This window comes from Hesperophylax consimilis, chromosome 8, assembly GCF_061612785.1.
Source record: "Hesperophylax consimilis isolate HC1 chromosome 8, BYU_Hcon_1.0, whole genome shotgun sequence".
Taxonomy (NCBI): domain Eukaryota; kingdom Metazoa; phylum Arthropoda; class Insecta; order Trichoptera; family Limnephilidae; genus Hesperophylax; species Hesperophylax consimilis.
In genome coordinates, this window is record NC_142843.1 from 674,117 (window position 1) to 694,715 (window position 20,599).

The 20,599-nt window shown below is 38.2% G+C and overlaps 1 protein-coding gene across 1 annotated transcript in view; it reads left to right on the forward strand.

Moving 5' to 3' along the window:
• The window catches only part of LOC149421355 (receptor-type guanylate cyclase Gyc76C-like), a 161,239-nt gene that overhangs the window by 122,722 nt on the left and 17,918 nt on the right, over positions 1-20,599 (forward strand). The window contains exons 4-21 of the mRNA XM_089634349.1: positions 954-1,151; positions 1,472-1,537; positions 1,808-2,048; positions 2,167-2,313; positions 2,399-2,598; positions 2,881-3,046; positions 3,131-3,297; positions 4,208-4,498; positions 4,822-4,941; positions 5,043-5,183; positions 9,215-9,286; positions 9,373-9,462; positions 10,488-10,563; positions 10,662-10,808; positions 11,207-11,399; positions 12,232-12,595; positions 13,882-14,026; positions 14,979-15,181. Coding sequence (XP_089490475.1) covers positions 954-1,151; positions 1,472-1,537; positions 1,808-2,048; positions 2,167-2,313; positions 2,399-2,598; positions 2,881-3,046; positions 3,131-3,297; positions 4,208-4,498; positions 4,822-4,941; positions 5,043-5,183; positions 9,215-9,286; positions 9,373-9,462; positions 10,488-10,563; positions 10,662-10,808; positions 11,207-11,399; positions 12,232-12,595; positions 13,882-14,026; positions 14,979-15,181 — 3,027 coding nt within the window. The remainder of the gene's footprint in view (positions 1-953; positions 1,152-1,471; positions 1,538-1,807; positions 2,049-2,166; positions 2,314-2,398; positions 2,599-2,880; positions 3,047-3,130; positions 3,298-4,207; positions 4,499-4,821; positions 4,942-5,042; positions 5,184-9,214; positions 9,287-9,372; positions 9,463-10,487; positions 10,564-10,661; positions 10,809-11,206; positions 11,400-12,231; positions 12,596-13,881; positions 14,027-14,978; positions 15,182-20,599) is intronic.

Below are 20,599 nucleotides of genomic sequence, written 5' to 3' on the forward strand. Positions count from 1 at the left end.
AGTGGTTCGTTATTATAATATTTAAAAAAATGTAATAACATTGGCGTGAATGTGTTTTATTTTACTTACCTATAGGCCAATAGGCAATAATAATTTTTTGGGTAACAAATAAGAATGTTTGGGAAACCTTGCATTATAAATAATATTTACAAGTTGCCATACAAATTGGATTAGGATTGTTGCTCCCTGACGAAATGTTTGCCAGTAAGCCAATGGCAATTCTTAGCTTAGCCTGGCAAGTACTCAATATGAACATAAACTTCTCAAGGGAACCGGTAGGACTACTAACGGGACACTGCATAAGCCAATGGCAATTCTTAGCTTAGCCTGGCAACTACTCAATATGAACAGAAACTTCTCTAGGGAACCAGTAGATATGGCAGTGTCTCGTTAGTGGATGATACCAGAAATGCAGTTTTTGTAGAATATTGTCGCTGGATACGCGGCTTTATACCAACATACCTCAAAATAAAAAAGGCGTGACCATTCTCAGCTACCGTTCATATCGATACATGGAATCAGCAGCTCTTGGACGGGGGCCCTACGTCGGCCTCACTTCGTACTGCGTACATTTGAACTTCATCTGTGTAGTGTGGTGAGCAGAAATCCATTTGTGGTTGCCGGTATGATGAGTTACATAATATTATGAAGACCAGAAACCAGTTGTAATGAAACACAAAATTATAAACAATTTATAAATTGGTAATACATTTTTAGTCCCCTCCCACTCCCCTGCCTAGCAGCACGTAGACCCAATGCTGGGATGACACACTGCGGAACCTGGAGACATAGCCAATATCCTATAACGAACGGGTTTCTATTAAAGGAATGAGTAACCCGTGCTCACGGAAAGAATCCGCAAATTGTCTTTATTCTTAGCTTTTAGGAAGCTAATCTATGTATTATTATTGTTTGTACTACATTGTATCGAATATTATGTGTTGTGTGTTTAGATAAACAATGACCCCGAGCTGCTGCCGGATGTGGAGCTGGTGATGCGCTGGAACGACACAAAGGGGGACACGGTGATCGCGACGCGCGCCATCACCGACATGGTCTGCGATGGAGTCGTCGCCTTCTTCGGCCCCGAGGAGTACTGCTACGTGGAGGCCATCGTCTCGCAGTCCCGCAACTTGCCCATGATATCATACGTGAGTGTTATTCTAACCACTAACCTATCAGGCACTTCAAAACCTATTATAGTTTTCTATTATATTAGTATTGCCACTGTTGTCACACGATATCTGCAGTGAATACAAAGTTTTGGTAAAAAATAACGAATATATGAAATAATAATTACCACGTGGTACCCTCTTCCCGCATCGCGTTCCTTTCTGGACAACGCTAGGGTACGGTGGTCTTTTGTTTCTAATTGAGCTGTACTAAATTGTTTAATGGCCATACCTAAATATATTGTGAAGTGAATAATAGCCCTGTCTAATGTGAATGTAATGAGGTTATTATTTTACAGAAATGTTCTGATTATAGAGCATCTACAATTCCAACATTTGCAAGAACGGAGCCTCCAGATTTGCAGGTAATTCCACTATTTTTTATTTTGGTAAAATAAATTATAAACATTTTCATTAACAGATACATATATACTTGATTTCATTTGAAGTGTATTTATTAAAACAATGGCTCGGAAGTACCTTTATTGTGAAGGATATTACCCATTCAGAATAGGGAACTAATCTCTAAGTGGTATGTGGATGTCACGAGACATGAGCTGAAACTTCCTTAGCAGTAGAATCCAAATGATTATGTTTTTAGTAATTTAAGTAATTCATTAAGTAATTCTTTTCAGGTGACTAAATCTGTGATATCGCTGCTCAGGTACTATCGCTGGCAAAAGTTCTCCATCATCCACGATGAGCGCTGGCGGAAAGTGGCGCTGAGCCTGGAGAACCACGCCAAACAGAAAAACATGACGGTGAACCACCTGCGCGAGTCACTGGACGAACACAAGTGCTGCGAGCAGCAGCGCCTCTGCTGCAATGGCGGCTACTGGTACCAGTTCATCCAGGAGACCAAGGACAGGACTAGGAGTGAGTCTTTTACTCTTACGGTCTTTCAGTCTTTCAAGTCTACCAAATTTGCTATTCTTATACTTATGAGGGCAGATTTTGATGTCATTTTATGTTTTGTTCTGATTTATGTTTCCAGTCTACGTATATCTCGGCAGACCAGCCTCACTGATTGAGTTCATGATCTCTATGGATGCGGCTCAACTCTTTCTGAACGGGGAATACATGGTCATCTTTGTAGACATGTCCACCTACACCTCCAAGGACTCCTGGAAGTACTTGTGGAGTGAGTAAAGGTTCCTCCTCGCCTATTACTAATGTTTATATAACTCTTGCAAACTGAAAAAGCTAATAAATGTGTAATTTCCTAGGACCAGACCAAATCACTAAATATTCTGACTGCCGCTATGACAAGTCGTTCAAGAAGCGCTCGCAGTCCTTGCTGGTCATAGCTTCCACCCCGCCCAGTAAGGGGTACACTAAGTTTACTAAGACGGTGGAAGAATATAATGCTAGGGAGCCCTTCAACTTCTCCATACCGTCTCTCTTCAACGAAAGTAACTTTGCCAAGGTTTGTTATATATATTTCTACAAATCTAATATTATCTAGGATCTCATTTCTATAGCATTCACTCCATTCATCCTTCCGCTGCCAGTTCCATGCCCCATTCCATTGTGGACTGCAGCACTAAGTCAGTCCTCCACAAATGGAGTTACCTGCATTTACCCTTCTTTCAATATTCCTGTCAGCCTGTCCATCTCTCGTAAACATACTTCCCAAATACACAAACTCATCCACCTGCATATTGTTTTGGTACTCTATAATTATGATTTGTGTGTTTTCTATTAACAGTTTGTATCCATATACGCAGCATACCTCTATGATTCTGTAAAGCTATACGCCTGGGCGCTCCACGAACTTCTGCAAGAAGAGAAGAATCTCACTCCCGACCGAATCAGAGAAATAGCCTCCAACGGATCTCGAATTATCGAAACCATCAATAACAGAACTTACACAAGTAAAGACTTGATTTAATTTACTTGAAATAAAGCTACCTAATGAGGATTGTTTGCGACTAATGGGGGTTGTTGGTTATTTGCAGGTATAACGGGGGCGACCATTCACTTGGACGAACACGGAGATTCAGAAGGTAACTTCTCAGTGCTGTCGCTGAAGCCCGGAGTTCAAATCGGTATTAATAATTTTACTTGCGATCATCTAATGGTACCCATTGGACATTTTCAACAGGGGCCTAACGGTGAATATCCAGTGAGTGAGTTGCACACCATTTTGTTTATTTATTCTTTATCACCTCTTCTGTGTTTTTATTTCAATTCCACATCTTTTTAATGATTAATTATGTACTGTTACTGTGGCTCTTTTACTCAACTGCCATTTAACAATGCTATTTGATATCTACTATACTCCCAGCCCGCTCCTGCCTCTCTAGCACTTGTACTTGTGACAATGCTGCCAATAACTTTAAACCCTGTTTTTCATCATAGCATTTGCTGCATTTTTCTAACGCTTCTTTTTCTGACATATAATATATTGTCATCGTAGCATTTGCTCTGCCATTTAACTTCACTTAGTAATAATCTTCTATTGGTCCTGGGACTCGTAAGTCACCCCTATTACTGTAGCTTTCACTAAAACGCTGCCTTATGCCGAGATAATTGTTTGCAAAAGGAAAAGGAGATGAGTCAAAATGTGCCAAGATTTCTCCTTGCCGCATTTTTCATATATATATATGTAATTAATTATATTCCTTGCTTCAATGAAAATCTATGTTATTTTATATTTACAAGATCGCATAATAACTTAAAACTAGGTACTTTTACTCATCCCCTTCTTCCCAGAATTGTACAAATAGAATATTTAACTAGCGTTAGCAAAGAATGAAAAAAATTGTCAAATCATCTTACCGTTAACAAGTGGTATTTATTTTGCACAGCAAATTTATATCTTTCTTCTGGTGTTCAGCTTTGATCATAGGCCTCCATGAAATTTCACAATAATACTGCAATGGGTTAAAAGCATTCTGTCGGTTAGATTTGGACGTGTCCTCCCTCAAATTTCACAATACGACATGTTATATTTATATTTCAGACTTGCAAAGTAAATCTGAGACTGCCGATAGAATAGCAGACCGGTATTATAACATGTGTTTATGTTGTAGACGTACAAGCTGAACCCCCGCCTGCCGATCGAGTGGCCCAATGTGGAGAAGCCGGCTGACGAGCCGTCGTGTGGCTTCATGAATGAGAAGTGTCCCAAGGACGACACACACGTGTCCTCGCAGGTGGTGGTGGTGGTGCTGGCCGTCACTCTGTTCTGCGCTATAGTGGTTACCGTCAGCATTTACCGCAAGTGGAAGATCGAGCAGGAGATAGAGGGCCTGCTCTGGAAGATAGACTGCCTCGACATACACGGCTACACGGGCAATGATCTGGTCTCCTCTCCCAGTAAAGTGAGTGCAAATAATCCTAATGGTAGTTGATAACCCTTGGAACTTTAAAAGAGTACAGATATTGCTGTGCTTTACACCGCTTGTTTGGCATTCAGTATTATGTACATGCCAAACTGGCAGCAGAATGTGAAAAAAAGTTATCGCATCAAACCCAAGTAGTATTAAATACTTCGTCACCTGCAGTGGATAAAGCAATAATATACCAATACAATAAGTATTACGGGTTCCCTAGGTTGGGACATAGTGCCTGTATAATTTAACCTTTGAACGTGTGATTTGTGAAAGCCAACATAATGCAACAATTTGTTTCTATCTGATTCTAGTTAAGCCTCGTAAGTGGGGGATCGTTTGAGAGTCGCTGCGGTTTGCAAGTGTTTGCCACCACGGGGCAGTTCCGGGGCAACGTCATTCGAATCAAAGAACTCAAGTTCTCCAGGAAGAAGGTGACTTTCCACAATACCATTAATAGCACCACGAACATAATAATACATTTAGACATCCATGTCTCAGAACACGCCAATACTTGCTTGTTGTTTTATTGCAGGATATATCTCGAGAGATAATGAAAGTGATGCGCCTGTTGCGAGACTTGCGGCACGACAATATCAACTCCTTCATCGGAGCCGTGGTGGAACCCATGAGGGTGTTGCTGGTTACCGACTATTGTGCTAAGGGTAGTTTATATGTAAGCATTACAAACATTTTATTTTTTTACTAAAAATAATAGTAAAAATTGATAATTGAAATTATCATAAATATTATAAAGCCTCGTTACAGATTCTCACAGAGAGGTGTTTGCATAATTACACATTTCGATGGGGCTTAACCCCGTAGTCTTTAATTAACCTAGTATGTACAACATGAATGTTTAAAGTCGACACTGCAATTGCAGTTCTTCGTACTGTGCATTGGCATGATTCTTCAACACTGCAAATGCAGGGCTCGGGCCCTTAGAGGTTAAAGTCAAACCACATTACCTACAAAAAACACACAAATAATTTTACGTCTTAAAGTCAAACAACGTTATCCCTAAAAAGACATCTCAATAATTAGTTTCAGTATTTTTTTTTTGTAGAAAACGATGTTTGATTTTAAGCCCCCGAATTATTGGTATGTTTTTTTTGTAGATAACATTGTTTGACATTAAACCCTCGATTTACAGTAATTTATACATTTTTGTCTTTTTTCCTCATTCTGTCAATGTCTGAGTTTGGCATCACGTTTGGTTCCGATCCGGTTCAATTCCTCTGCTGGTTCAGTCCTCCATCACAACACAAATAATATTTTTTGTTTGCTGTGATGGTAGTAGGAGATTTTCAAAATATCGTCAAGTGATTCGTAACCCATGATCATTTCTTTCTTTTTAAAAATATTATATACTATACTCTTGTTGTGGTAAGCAGTGTTAAAGACATTATTTATTATTAAGCTGTACACACATGGCAGAGCCAGCGAGCCAAAATTCGTTGTGTGTGGGAAAACACAGGGGGCTTGGCCTGGCTCAACACCTCAGTCAGACAGTATGGCACATAGAGGAAAGATTCCTCCATGTTATGGCGTCTTCAAGTGACGTGATTTTTTTCTGAATGAAAATAAATGTATACCTATTTAATGTACCTATATTATTTCTTACTACTTAATTAAATAAACCTTGAATGCTTAATTTGAAATAAACCCTCTTTGTCATTGATGTATTATACTACATTAGCCCTGTCTAGTTAAATTCATTTTAAAAATAACGCCACTTAGCGTACGTCACAAATATGGAGATGAACTTAACAACCCAACTCTGTTTAAACTCCTTGTACAAGCGTTCAAACTCGTAAGCGAAACCACGGAGAATTTGTTGTCAGCGGTGTTGTAATATGGACATAATTCAAATTTAAATATTTGGAACTGGGTTATTTTTGTGATTGAAAAAATGAACTTGCCCAGCATAGCTGAGAAGCAAAATAGACCAACAAAAGGTAAAACGCAATGCACAGTGCCCATTTCGCATTGCGTCATAATGCGTGGGCCTTTTCATAAATGTGCATGTGAACCAAACCAAAATTGTGTTGGGGTTATTTAATGAATATGCCGTGTCTAGTCTAATTTAGTCTATGCTCTTTGTTGAATATTTGTAAAAAAACGTTATTCTATTTAAATACCTGTATTATTTTTATTTTTTTTATTTATTCCTAACAAAACACATTTGGCATAATACAAATATTTAGACAATAGATAGGCAGTCCCGCGAAGCTGCCACATGGCTGCTTGTCTGCAGATTAAATATACCTTTGTTGAATATTTAGAAAAAAATAACCTATTTATATGAAATAACCCATGTATGATTTTAGTTCACAAGTTTGAGTTGTTTGCTCTGATTGATAGTGATGCCATTCCTAAAATATTCCGGGGAAAGTTTTCTCTCTGAAGTTCTCTGTCCACCAGAAACATAACAACTAGTCCCTATATATACATAATACCAAGTTGGGAGATTGAATAACCAACACCTCTGCCATAGGTCACCCCAAGTGGTTCGCTACATTTGGCGATTTAGCAGGGCTGGATTGCTCGTGTTCATCGGGTGAGGTGTGTGTTGTGGTTTGGGGTAGAGGTGTGCCTAATATAACGTTAACAGGTATGGATAACATAGTATCTTCAAATAATGGCATACCTGTTACTCTAGTACCGCATAACATAGTATTGAATAACTTCCCGTTATTTTATAAGTCGACTAGTCGACCGTTCTGACATGGAACGGTTGACTTATAAAATAACTGAATAACTAAATAATTCGAATAACGAATAACGAACGGAACGGAATAACAAAATTATGTAATAATGTTAACTTCTTGGAACTTGGAAGTTCCAAGTTCTAAGAAGGTAAGAACGTAATTTGGGTAATTCCCGATCACCGAAGATATACGAAGTATTGTTTGATAATTATATGGTATATTTGCGGCAAGTTCAAGAATGGTAGATAGGTACTTTCAGTATCGCCATGTTACTTGAATAATGCAATATTTTAAATAACTACAAAATAGTTGTTCATTGTTTCGCCGTTGAGATTGAGATTACGATCCTTGGCTACGAATTCGGAGGTCGCGGGTTCAAATTACGGCGTGCGCAAGTAAATTTTATTTGATAAATTTGTATAATTTCACAATATTTATTAGTTTTAAATAATTCGTTAGTACCTATATGGTATATTTGCAGCACGTTCAAGAATGGTAGATAGGTACTTTCAGTATCGCCATTTTACGTGAAAAATGCAATATTTTAAATAACTACAAAAAAGTTGTTAAGTAATTTTTTAATAGCTAAATCCTAAAAATATGTGATAAAAATATATGATTAAATATTGTTGGATTCATTGCCTAGATATCAATTTAATCAGTTTTGTGTGTCTCCATATTCAAATTCGGCGATAAGATATTTTTAATGTGGAATGAAATTTTTTCGCGCAGGAATGTCAAGCAATCAAAGAGAATATTTTTTATTTCTGTAATCGCTCCAGTGGTAAAAATATATATTTTTTATTTGAGGTATTTATTCAAAATTAATTCAACAATTTTATCTACTTCATAATGTATATGCAACCTAACTGTCACTAGAAAAGTGCAAAGCAATAAAAATCATAAAATTATAAACATTATTTATTTTATGCTCCTCTCCTGCCCTAATATGAATATAACATTTCATTATCGACTCAGCCGCTCGGCCCCAGCAACGAATAACGATGCCGTTCGTTATTACGTATCTACAAGCTTATCCAAATTCTTGGAATACTATGTTATTAAATAACAGGTATGATACTATGTTATTGGGTTGGGGTGTTATTTGTTATATTAGGTATCGGAAAAGAACCGTTATTCACACCTCTAGTTTGGGGAGACCCCTTTGACCTCTCCAACAGGTCTCTCCTGACCCATCACCATGTACCGCAGCGGGAGACACACTGATCCCTAGATTCCTAACCACCCCTCCTACCTCTTTCCTTCGCAGAACTTGATCAAAAAGACCCTCCAAAAAGAATCCCCAAAGGTGACATAGGCCCTGAGGGAAATTATTTTCCTCAGGGCCTCCTACGTGCAGTTAATGTATAAAAAAAAAAAATTATTTGACAAACTACCGATATTAATTTTTGTGACATGGCATCACTGGACATAAATCAAACTAATATGCTCCCAAATTATCTGCAAAGAAATGTTATGTACCATGAAAATGTTCACAATTATCTTACGAGAAGACGCAGAGATTTTAGGCTTCCCAAAACTAAACTTTCATGCACACAAAACAGAGCGTTTTATAAAGGGCAAAAACTTTATAATAACCTACCAAATGTCATAAAGGAAGCCACAAGCCTTAGCACTTTTCGTAGGACATGTGCTTTATATGTAAAAAATAATTTTTGATTGTTGAACATACTCACCAATATTATTTTATTCACCTAGATATTTTATATAATATAATTTTGTGTATTTATCTTTTTCTCTTAAAATGTAATTGTTATTTTTTATATTTTCCTACTAGATGTATGAAAAAATTTGCGTACATCTAAATAAAGATTCAAAAACAAAAACAAACAAACTGGCTCGGCTGAGTCATGTGTGGCTCCTTAATTTGCACCGTGTCCAAATGGTTCGGGACCAAATGGTTTTGCCGTGTGTGTCCAGCTGTAGATTGTAAAACATCATTAATAAAACCATAATTTGTATTTATTTATTTCAGGATATAATAGAAAATGAAGATATAAAATTAGATAACATGTTTATTGCGTCTCTAGTCCACGATCTCATAAAGGTAAGAATAGAAGCGTTTCAAGTTGAAATAGTTTTGAATAATATGTACTGTTTATAAGAATATGAAGTACGTGTGTTTGTTTGTAGGGCATGTGTTTTATACACAGTTCCCCTCTGGGCTGGCACGGTAATCTTAAATCTTCCAACTGCGTCGTTACCTCCCGCTGGATGCTGCAGGTAAGCCCAATTTCCTTACAAACATTTCTTCATCATTAATTACAATTATTCTGTGATTATCTCCATTAATAATTGTTTTCCCGCTTGTGCCCTAAATTAATTTCATACAAAATATGAATAAATGGATTACATCGATCATTCTTATATGCATTGTTTAAGGCACGCAGTTTTTGTATTATTTTACTTATGACATAATTTGTCATTTGAAATTTAAACACAGCAGTACATGCGGCTATCTTTTTACTTTCTGTTTTTGAGTGTTTGTACTTTAAAAATGAACTGTCCGGTGCAAAAAGTGCTTACTCTTCAAGAAAGATTAAAAATTGTCAAAGTGGAAAAAATCATTGATGTAGTCAAGCATTTAGGAAACGTGGCATTATTTTTTAAACATGTTCATTTATATTTATCTATATAAATAAAATGTTAATGTTCGTTTGTTCAAAATCTTAAATGTCCGAAAGTTCTTAAATCCAATGTACAAAATCAATGTAAGTACTAATAAGAAAATAATTAACTGTTGATATTTTATATGTGCGAGTTAGTGTTAATGTGAAATACATTATTCTTCAGCATTTTTTGTATAGATTCTTGTTTGAACTCCGGCTAATAATAATAGAGTGAAACAATTATTTTCACAATCATTGTCTATGAAGCCACTGTGGCCTAATTTTAGTTTGTACTGATTAAAAGGGATGGCGCTATATAATATCGTTCTTCCATTACTAAATTAGTTCTTTAACAATCTGATGTTCTCGCTGATATTGAGTTTTTGTTGGTTGGGCCACTCTTCCGCTGAGCGCCTCAATTATCGAAAGCAATTTGTTATGTTTTCCATTTAAAACTACTGTTGTGTATTCTTGAAATATACATATCAATTATTCAATTTGCGCCAAGCACATCCATAAGAAAGCTAACTTGAAACTTAAAATGATCCAGCCAGGACATGTATTATAGGATTAAGATACAATATATAAAATGAACAATTTTAACACAACAAGATACATTTTCCTTTATTTCCTGCACAGGTCACAGATTTTGGTTTGCATGATCTTCGGCATTCGGCAGAGAACGACTCAATCGGAGAACACCAATACTATCGCAGTATGTATATCTATACACAATCATGGTGATTCTCTTCCATGAAGTAGTGTTCAATAAGATAGGGTGATTACAGCCAGTGCGTTTGTTCGTTTGTCCAGGTTTGTTCTGGAGAGCCCCGGAGCTGCTGCGAGCGCATGGGCCCCCGCGCGGTAGCCCCAAAGGAGACGTGTACGCATTTGCCATCATAATGTACGAAATTATCGGAAGGAAGGGTCCATTTGGCCCCACACGGTATGAACCTAAAGGTAATTTCAACAATCCATTTTATTTAACATTTTGTAGTTGAGGAAAAGGATCCATTACTTTGACAGAACACAGAACATCTCCAGAGAAACACCGAGGCCGGCAAATAGTTCCACAGCCGAGCTGTTGAACTCGAGAACGAGTCGAGGAAACGACAAGGATAGCATTCCCTCCTCAAGCCTGCACTCAAAACAAAACATGGTTTCAATTTGTTTGTTAAAATAGTGGGTAGGGGAATCTGTCTTGTTTCTATACAGGGTCAAGTAATTTGGGACTCTGACATTTATGAACATTGAACACCTATAAAATGCCTCTATAATTAAAGTATTTGGATGAATTGCCGCCAGTTGAAGTTATTGTTGTTAGCTTCGATTAACCTTTACTGTGTGTTTGTTTACAGAGATAGTAGAGCTGGTGAAGCGCTACCCTGTGGAAGGAGAGGCGCCACTGCGGCCGGACGTGCTGTGCCTGCAGTCGGACGCGGCGGAGGAAAGCGTGCTCGGCGTCATGCGCGACTGCTGGGCCGAGGAGCCGGACCAGCGCCCCGACTTCCACACCGTGCGCATCCGCCTCAAGAAGATGAAGGGGGGGAAGTAAGTTACAGACATTTTTCTTCTCTTCAAACTCACCATTAACTCCTTTATGAGATAATCTTCCTCTCGGTTGGCTTCTTTTGCAAAGGGCTCCTTTTTGATGAACTCCATTACGAGTTCCTTTTTATGGGTTTCTTTTTATTGAACCTCTTGACCAACTCATTTTTGAAAAGCTTCACTTTCGCTACTGGGAACAGCTCATATAAGTCTCCCTTACTATCACGGTGAGAAATATGATTTAAACGATGTTAGAAAGAGGAAAACACCACGCTTTATATTCAAATCTATAACATAACCACAGAAAAATTAAAATGTATGCCTATGAAACCAAAGGTAACGGCTGCAATTTGTGAAAAATATTAAATGTATATTTTTCAATAATTCAATCAATATCAATATTTTATTTATATGAAACAACAAAAAAATGAGGCGACAGTAATGTTTATAAAACCTTTGTATTACAAAATGTGTGTTTTTTTATTCATTATCAGTAATTTTAGTTTTATGTTTCCATTCAATATTTCAATATTTAAAAAATTGTGTGTATCTCATTAACTTTCAAAAATAGTATTAAATTTATGGAAACATTCAGAAATATTCCATTTAATTGGTTTTTATCGCAAAGCATAAAGACACTTTTGACAGAATATGTCAGAGGCCTGAGGAGTGAACTCCTAGTAACTAGTGAATGAACTCTCAGTAGCTCCAAGCAGTCTCGGGCTGGGTGACACCTTGCTGATTTATTGTCGCATCATTGTCTGTTTTGACATAGCATTAGATATTTTTACAATATGGTTACATTTGAAGGGCTAAAATAAATGCCTCATTCTAGGAATCGCAACATAATGGACCAAATGATGGGCATGATGGAGAAGTACGCCACCAACTTGGAGGACTTAGTGAATGAGAGAACCAGATTACTGTATGAAGAGAAGCAGAAGACGGAGGACCTGCTGCACAGGATGCTGCCTCAGCCGGTAGCCAAGCGCCTGACCACGGGCCACGGAGTGGAACCCGAGTCCTTCGACTCCGTCACCATTTACTTCAGCGACATCGTCGGCTTCACGCAGATGTCAGCCGAATCCACTCCATTGGAAGTTGTCAACTTTCTAAACGACCTGTACACTGTGTTTGATAGAATTATTAAAGGCTACGATGTCTATAAAGTGGAAACAATAGGAGATGCGTACATGGTTGTAAGTATTACAGTGAAACTCTCTTAAGAAGTTTTCCAAGGGACCGGGGAAAAAAAACTTCTTAAGTGGGAAAACTTCTTAAGTGGGATTCAATTTTAACCATTTAATAACTCGAGTCCGGGGCATACGTCATTCCTATGTCTACCTACATTAAATTGTCGTGAAAACAAGCTCATATGATCCAAGCGGTCAAAAAAAAAAATATATATATATATACATCTTCTAGTTATCATGGTAATTAGTATTATGTATTTAGAAAAAGGTAGTTATATCATACAATCTGTTTGACGCCGGAATTATAATCTGTGAACGCATCCAAAAACTACAAAAATCATTCGCGAAGTTTCGTTTCAATCTACATTTTAAATTTATGCATATGTATTTCCTAACCTTCAAACTTAATTTACGACAAATGTCAGATGAAACATGATGCACGGCAATTTTTGATGTTTGAATGAAAAAAACGTAATTATAATGCATATTTTACCATCTCCCCCGCCATATAATCATGTTGTTATGTATTTAAAGGTGAAATATTCCGTATTAACCGTGATCCGATAGATTATCAAAAGTTTTTCGTGTTTTACAAATTCGATGGAATAAAAATTTTATACAATAATATTACGAAACATCTCTATGTTCATTATCAAAGGGAAGATTATTGAAGGAGGCGTCAAATGTATGCAAATGTAGATCTAGCCCACGTTGTGATTAAGGTTGAGTTTAATATAATCTTTCATGTTATTTCGGCCTTAAAGACGCTTGCATATTTGTTACATAATTCCGCATTGTTTATTCATTCCGTTGCTATTTTACCTAGTTAGGGGATTAGGAGACGGGGTATTTGGTTTATTTATTGGTTACGGCAGGTTACGGCTTACGGCCCAGCGGCCGACAAAGGGTTTTATGGTCTCAGGTACTAGGTATGGGTTTCAGTCAACGTCTTTCAATTTATGACTTGGAAAAAGGTTCATTTTAGATATTTTGCGACACAATATTTCGTTTGTGTTGATTTTACCGCCGGATTTCTAAAACCTCTTAAGCGGGAAGCAGTTTTAGCTCTAAAACTTCTTATGTGGGAAAAAATCGTGTTTTTTGTATGGAATTTTCAAGGGACCAAAAATCAAAACTTCTTAAGCGTGAAAACTTCTTAAGTGGGAACTTCTTAAGCGAGTTTTACTGTATTATGTTTATCATATTAAGTACGGATCTATACTTTATATGTATTATAACTAGTCACAAAAACCTGTAAATATGTAAGTATAAATGGAGTTATTTATTTTCAGGTGTCAGGACTTCCTTTACGAAATGACGACCGCCACGCCGGGGAAATAGCCTCCATGTCGCTGGATTTACTAGATGCTGTGAAAAATCACAGAATATCACACAGACCAAATGAAACCCTAAAGTTGCGCATCGGAGTACACACGGGTATTTAAGTCTTTTTTCTTCTAAATAGTAAGGCACAAACTTAGGCTCTAGTGAGACGATCCAAATCTATATAAATTAATTAATTAATTTAAAAAAGAAAGACAAACATTCCCGGGTTACGAATAACCTGACAATATTTGAAAATCTCCTACTACCATCACAGTAAGCTGAAAATGTTGCTTGTGTTGTGATGGAGGACTTAGCCAGCCGAGGAATTGAACACACTACGCCCGAGTGAGACCCAAGCGCGATGTCAATAAATAAATAAATAATAAATCATTATCACTTATTTGTTATACAATTAACTCCATTGATCGTTTCTCGAATATTCATTCTTTCAGTCTCGAATTAATTGCATACAAAATGGATTGCATCAATCTTTCCTGTATACATTATTTTACAGCATTAGTCATTTAAAGCAAGCAGTTTTTCTACTATTTTACTAGATTGATCGCTGTCGGCGGCCGCTTCTGACATTAGTTGGTAGAAATTTAAACACAGCAGTGTGTCTATCTTTTTGCTTTCTAGTTTTTAAATGTTTCAATCTTTAAAATGAACCGTCCGGTATAAAAAAGTGCATACTCTTTAAGCAACAATGAAAATTGTCAAAGAAGTGGAAAAAAATCTTGCTGACAAACGCATTGATGAAGGTAGCTTTTCCTATATTCGATCATCCATTTTTTTCCTGGACCCTTATGACTTATGTTGCTGTTTTCTACTAAAGATGCCATCTAGTGCTATTTTATTTACAATGGTCATGTGCTCAGCAAAGTCCCACTTGAGGTTGAAGATTGTCATGATAATGTCGACAGCTTTAACTGATTCCTAGAATAATGACCCTTTCTAGCTCACAAACATATATGTATTTGACTTTTGTTTGTTAAAGGTGACCAACCAAATGTTTTGTAATGTTAGAAGTTGGCCGAGGTTTATTTAGTATAATGGTCTCCAGGTCCTGTGGTAGCGGGAGTGGTGGGACTGACCATGCCGCGGTACTGCCTGTTCGGGGACACGGTCAACACGGCCAGCCGGATGGAGTCCAACGGGGAGGCCCTGAAGATACACATCTCGGGCCAGTGCAAGCTGGCTCTGGAGAAACTAGAGGGCTACCACATGGAACCTCGCGGGACCATCAGCATGAAAGGGAAAGGAGAGGTGCAAATCATTTTACTTATTTTTATATGTAGCCGGGGAGCGGCCCTTACTAGACGGAGGCAGACATCTTCATAAATGATGATTTGTTCAGATGAGTTTTAATTTAGTTGTGCTTATGTAGTGTTAACCCTTTGAAACCTGAATTAAGACTGACAGTAATAAAAAATAATAACCTTGTAGAATAATTTTGGTGTGATTTTTTTGTCTAATACTGAAGTAAATTGCTATTTTATTTGAAAGAATATCGGGTCTCTTAAGGCGTTTTTGCTTAAAATGACATCATACACTGTATATATGTATATATATATATTGTCCTCTTCCCGTATTATGTTGATCCAGTAAGAAGTTGTTAGACTAAGTTGATCCACCTTAAACACCATATAACTTGGCTATTATGGAATACATCTGAATGAATTGACAACAGTGGTACAATACTTATCAATGTTGCCAGTTTGCCAGAAAAACCATTTGATATACTGTTAGTAAAATTTTCAAAATTTGAATGGAAATCGGATGCATAATTTATGTTGATCTACCCAAATTGGCATACTTATGTTGATCTCATATATATTGATCTATTCCCGTAGTATGTTGATCTACCCAAATTGGCATACTTATGTATGTTGATCTCATATATATTGATCTATTCCCGTAGTATGTTGATCTACCCAAATTGGCATACTTATGTATGTTGATCTCATATATATTGATCTATTCCCGTAGTATGTTGATCCAGGTAAGAAGTTATTAGACAAAGTTGATCTGTGTCCCTATATATGGTTTTACTAAATGAACCAATCAAGGGGGCAATCGGTGGACTGTTCATCACAAGGTTTTATGTGATTCCGTAATCTTTTGTGATATTGAACTCAAAGTATTAGTCTCTAGAGTCGAATATCGCATGAAATGACTGTGAGATGGTACCGTTTCAAATCAAAATGACGTGTGTTTCTTGAATTGTTTATAAGAAATGTATGCGTATTTAGATTGAAACGAAAATTTCGCAAAAACAAATCCATAAAAAAATCATAACTTAGCAGGGGTACACGGGTTCATAGGGTGAGGTTTGTCTAAGTCCTGGCGGCGGATGCGTTTGCCCATCTACTGCGTGGCGGGCCGGATCGAGAGAAACTGGTTGAGGGATACCTTTCGACCATAAAAATCCAAAATGGCGGCAAAAGGAATAATGTTATGTAGAAAATTTTGAACTTGTATCTTTTACCATCTCTCCTGATTACGCTTCGTGACTTAGTAGGGGAGGCCGGGTTCTTGGTTATAATGGGTAATTAATGGATGATTGGACGCGGTTGGAGCTAACTAAAAACTGTCCAAAGAAGCGAAGCTAGCAGTCCACAATGGAGTGCTGGTACCTACCCTAATATATGTTGCTTGAATTGTTTATAAGAAATGTATGCGTATTTAGATTGAAACGAAACTTTCGCAAAAATCAAATCCATAAAAAATACCTACTGCGTGGCGGGCCGGATCGAAAGAGACTGGTTGAGGGATACCTTTCGACCATCAAAATCCAAAATGGCAGCAAAAGGCATAATGTTATATGGGAAATTTTGAACTTGCATCTATTACCATCTCTCCTGATTACGCTTCGTGACTTATTAGGGGTGGCCGGGTTCTTGGTTATAATGGGTAGTTAATGGATGATTGGACGAGGTTGGAGCTAACAAAAAACTGTCCAAAGAAGCGAAGCTAGCAGTCCACAATGGAGTGCTGGTACCTTCCCTAATATACGGAAGTGAGGCATGGAACTGGCAGAAGAAGGCTGAAAGTAGACTGAATACTGTAGAAATGAGATCCCTGAGGCATATGTACGGTAAAATCATGTATGACAAAATGTGCGTATGCTGTGTCTATTCTACAGATATTTTATTAGAGCCTGTTAAAAGGAGCTAGCAGCATTGATCCCCGGTGCACCGTGCACGTGCTTGATACTCGACGGACCGAGCGGAATACACGTTCACAGTTAAGTTGATGTTATCTATACATATACGAACGAGTCGTTTCTCCGACTCGTTTTATCGTAAGTCGGCTCGCATGTGGAACGAGCTATCAATATAATCCGGGCCTCTTTAAGACCCGCATTAATAAATTCATTCCTACAGCCCCTACCTTAACCCGCCTCATAACGCTGCCCAACCGGTTGGCGACATAGTTTCTATGTATTTAACGTGTAAAGACAGGGGCGCTCTAGTGAGAGGTGTCACATAAAAAAATCATACCGCCGAATTTGAATATAGAGACTTACAAAAAATTCCGTCTGGAGCCAGTGAGACTATGGCATCCTCAAAGGAGACCTCAAAGGAGATGACGAGGAGGAAGGTGGGAGAGTACCTGGCTATTCAGATATAACCAAACACTAATTGTAAAATAGTGCAAATTAATTTTAATAAAATTTATTTGAACCCGCGACCTACGGATTGCTAGTCGAGAGCCACCTCAAGTAGTTTGATATGTTTGGTGACTTAGCAGGAGTGCCCGGGTTTATGGGGTGAGGTTTGTTCGGTTCTTGGCGGCGGATGCGCTTGCCTACCAAATGCGTGGTGGGCCGGATCGATTATTATTATTTTTTTTTTTTTATAGTGAATACCTCACAAGAGTCCCAACTGCTCCCGTCTGGAGCCAGTGAGACTATGGCATCCCCAATTGGGGGATGTTGTGAGGCTGAAGGTAAGTGGGGAAGGGAAAGAGGAAGGTGAGGAAGTACCTGGCTATTCAGATCTAGTCACTAAACACGGCTAAAGCCATTTGGAGCAACGTTTCAATTCTGAATGGTGGTCTTACACCAGGGCGATACTGGTAGTATCTTCCACTCTGGAACGTGCCGCAAATATACTATATATTATTTTAATTAATTAATTGTGAAATAACACAAATTAATCAAATAAAATTTATTTGCGCACGCCGGGTTCGAACCCGCGACCTTCGGAATGGCAGTCCAATGCGTTACCACTGGACTATGCCGGCCGTCAAATGAAACGATTAATCCTCTTTCAACGCATCGCCTTGCAACGCAGTAGGAGAGTTGGAATCTTATGCTTATCACTCGAACACACTGACCCCCAGAATACTACCCACCCATCCATACCTATTTCCTTCCCAGAACTCACTGACCTTCCTTTCTTTCAAAATACCCCCAACACAGCATTCACAAAGATGACATAGGCCTTGAGGGTTACGATTTTCCTTAGGGCCTCCTGTGTGGAGACGATGTAAAAAAATACAAAAAATAAACAACTATCTCGCTAAAACGTTGGCGGTGACTAATGGTAGGTGTATTGGTTATCTAATATATTGGCTCCCGGGGCGGCGGTACACATAATTGTAATAATTCTCGAGGGCTCTGATGTACAGACATTATGGCTCCTGTTGATTGACGAACATATACTAAAACATCGTTGGTTGGAATCGGTGCTTGAAATGACTTAAGCCATGTTTAGTAAAAAACAAATTGGAATAAATTTTTCAGCAATTTCAATTTAAAATTTGAAAAATTAAATTCTCACCAATCTAATCACCGCAATTTTAATAGGCACATATTATGGATATTACGCTTTGTTTCAACTTAATCATTACAAGAAACTTACGTCGGGAGAGATGGTAAAAGATACATTAAAATAACATTTTATTCAATCAATGTTCAAAATTTCTCTTATAAAATGACTTAGACAAATCTCACCCCATGAACCCGGGCACCCCTGCTAAGTCACGAAACGTAGTAAATGATGCATTAAAGTTATATTTTTATTTAATCAAGTTCAAAAGATTTTGTTGATCTCATATATATTGATCTATTCCCGTAGTATGTTGATCCAGATAAGAAGTTATTAGACAAAGTTGATCTGTGTCCCTATATATGGTTTTACTAAATGAACCAATCAAGGGGGCAATCGGTGGACTGTTCATCACAAGGTTTTATGTGATTCCGTAATCTTTTGTGATATTGAACTCAAAGTATTAGTCTCTAGAGTCGAATATCGCATGAAATGACTGTGAGATGGTACCGTTTCAAATCAAAATGACGTGTGTTTCTTGAATTGTTTATAAGAAATGTATGCGTATTTAGATTGAAACGAAAATTTCGCAAAAACAAATCCATAAAAAAATCATAACTTAGCAGGGGTACACGGGTTCATAGGGTGAGGTTTGTCTAAGTCCTGGCGGCGGATGCGTTTGCCCATCTACTGCGTGGCGGGCCGGATCGAGAGAAACTGGTTGAGGGATACCTTTCGACCATAAAAATCCAAAATGGCGGCAAAAGGAATAATGTTATGTAGAAAATTTTGAACTTGTATCTTTTACCATCTCTCCTGATTACGCTTCGTGACTTAGTAGGGGAGGCCGGGTTCTTGGTTATAATGGGTAATTAATGGATGATTGGACGCGGTTGGAGCTAACTAAAAACTGTCCAAAGAAGCGAAGCTAGCAGTCCACAATGGAGTGCTGGTACCTACCCTAATATATGGAAATGAGGCATGGAATTGGCAGAAGAAGGCTGAACGTAGACAGAATACTGTAGAAATGAGATCCCTGAGGCATATGTGCGATAAAATCATGTATGACGAAATGTGCGTATGCTGTGTCTATTCTACAGATATTTTATTAGAGCCTGTTAAAAGGAGCTAGCAGCATTGATCCCCGGTGCACCGTGCACGTGCTTGATACTCGACGGACCGAGCGGAATACACGTTCACAGTTAAGTTGATGTTATCTATACATATATGAACGGGTCGTTTCTCCGACTCGTTTTATCGTAAGTGGCTCGCATGTGGAACGAGCTATCAATATAATCCGGGCCTTTTAAGACCCGCATTAATAAATTCATTCCTACAGCCCCTACCTTAACCCGCCTCATAACGCTGCCCAACCGGTTGGCGACATAGTTTCTATGTATTTAACGTGTAAAGACAGGGGCGCTCTAGTGAGAGGTGTCACATAAAAAAATCATACCGCCGAATTTGAATATGGAGACTTACAAAAACTTCCGTCTGGAGCCAGTGAGACTATGGCATCCTCAAAGGAGACCTCAAAGGAGATGACGAGGAGGAAGGTGGGAGAGTACCTGGCTATTCAGATATAACCAAACACTAATTGTAAAATAGTGCAAATTAATTTTAATAAAATTTATTTGGACCCGCGACCTACGGATTGCTAGTCGAGAGCCACCTCAAGTAGTTTGATATGTTTGGTGACTTAGCAGGAGTGCTCGGGTTTATGGGGTGAGGTTTGTTCGGTTCTTGGCGGCGGATGCGCTTGCCTACCAAATGCGTGGTGGGCCGGATCGATTATTATTATATTTTTTTTTTTTATAGTGAATACCTCACAAGAGTCCCAACTGCTCCCGTCTGGAGCCAGTGAGACTATGGCATCCCCAATTGGGGGATGTTGTGAGGCTGAAGGTAA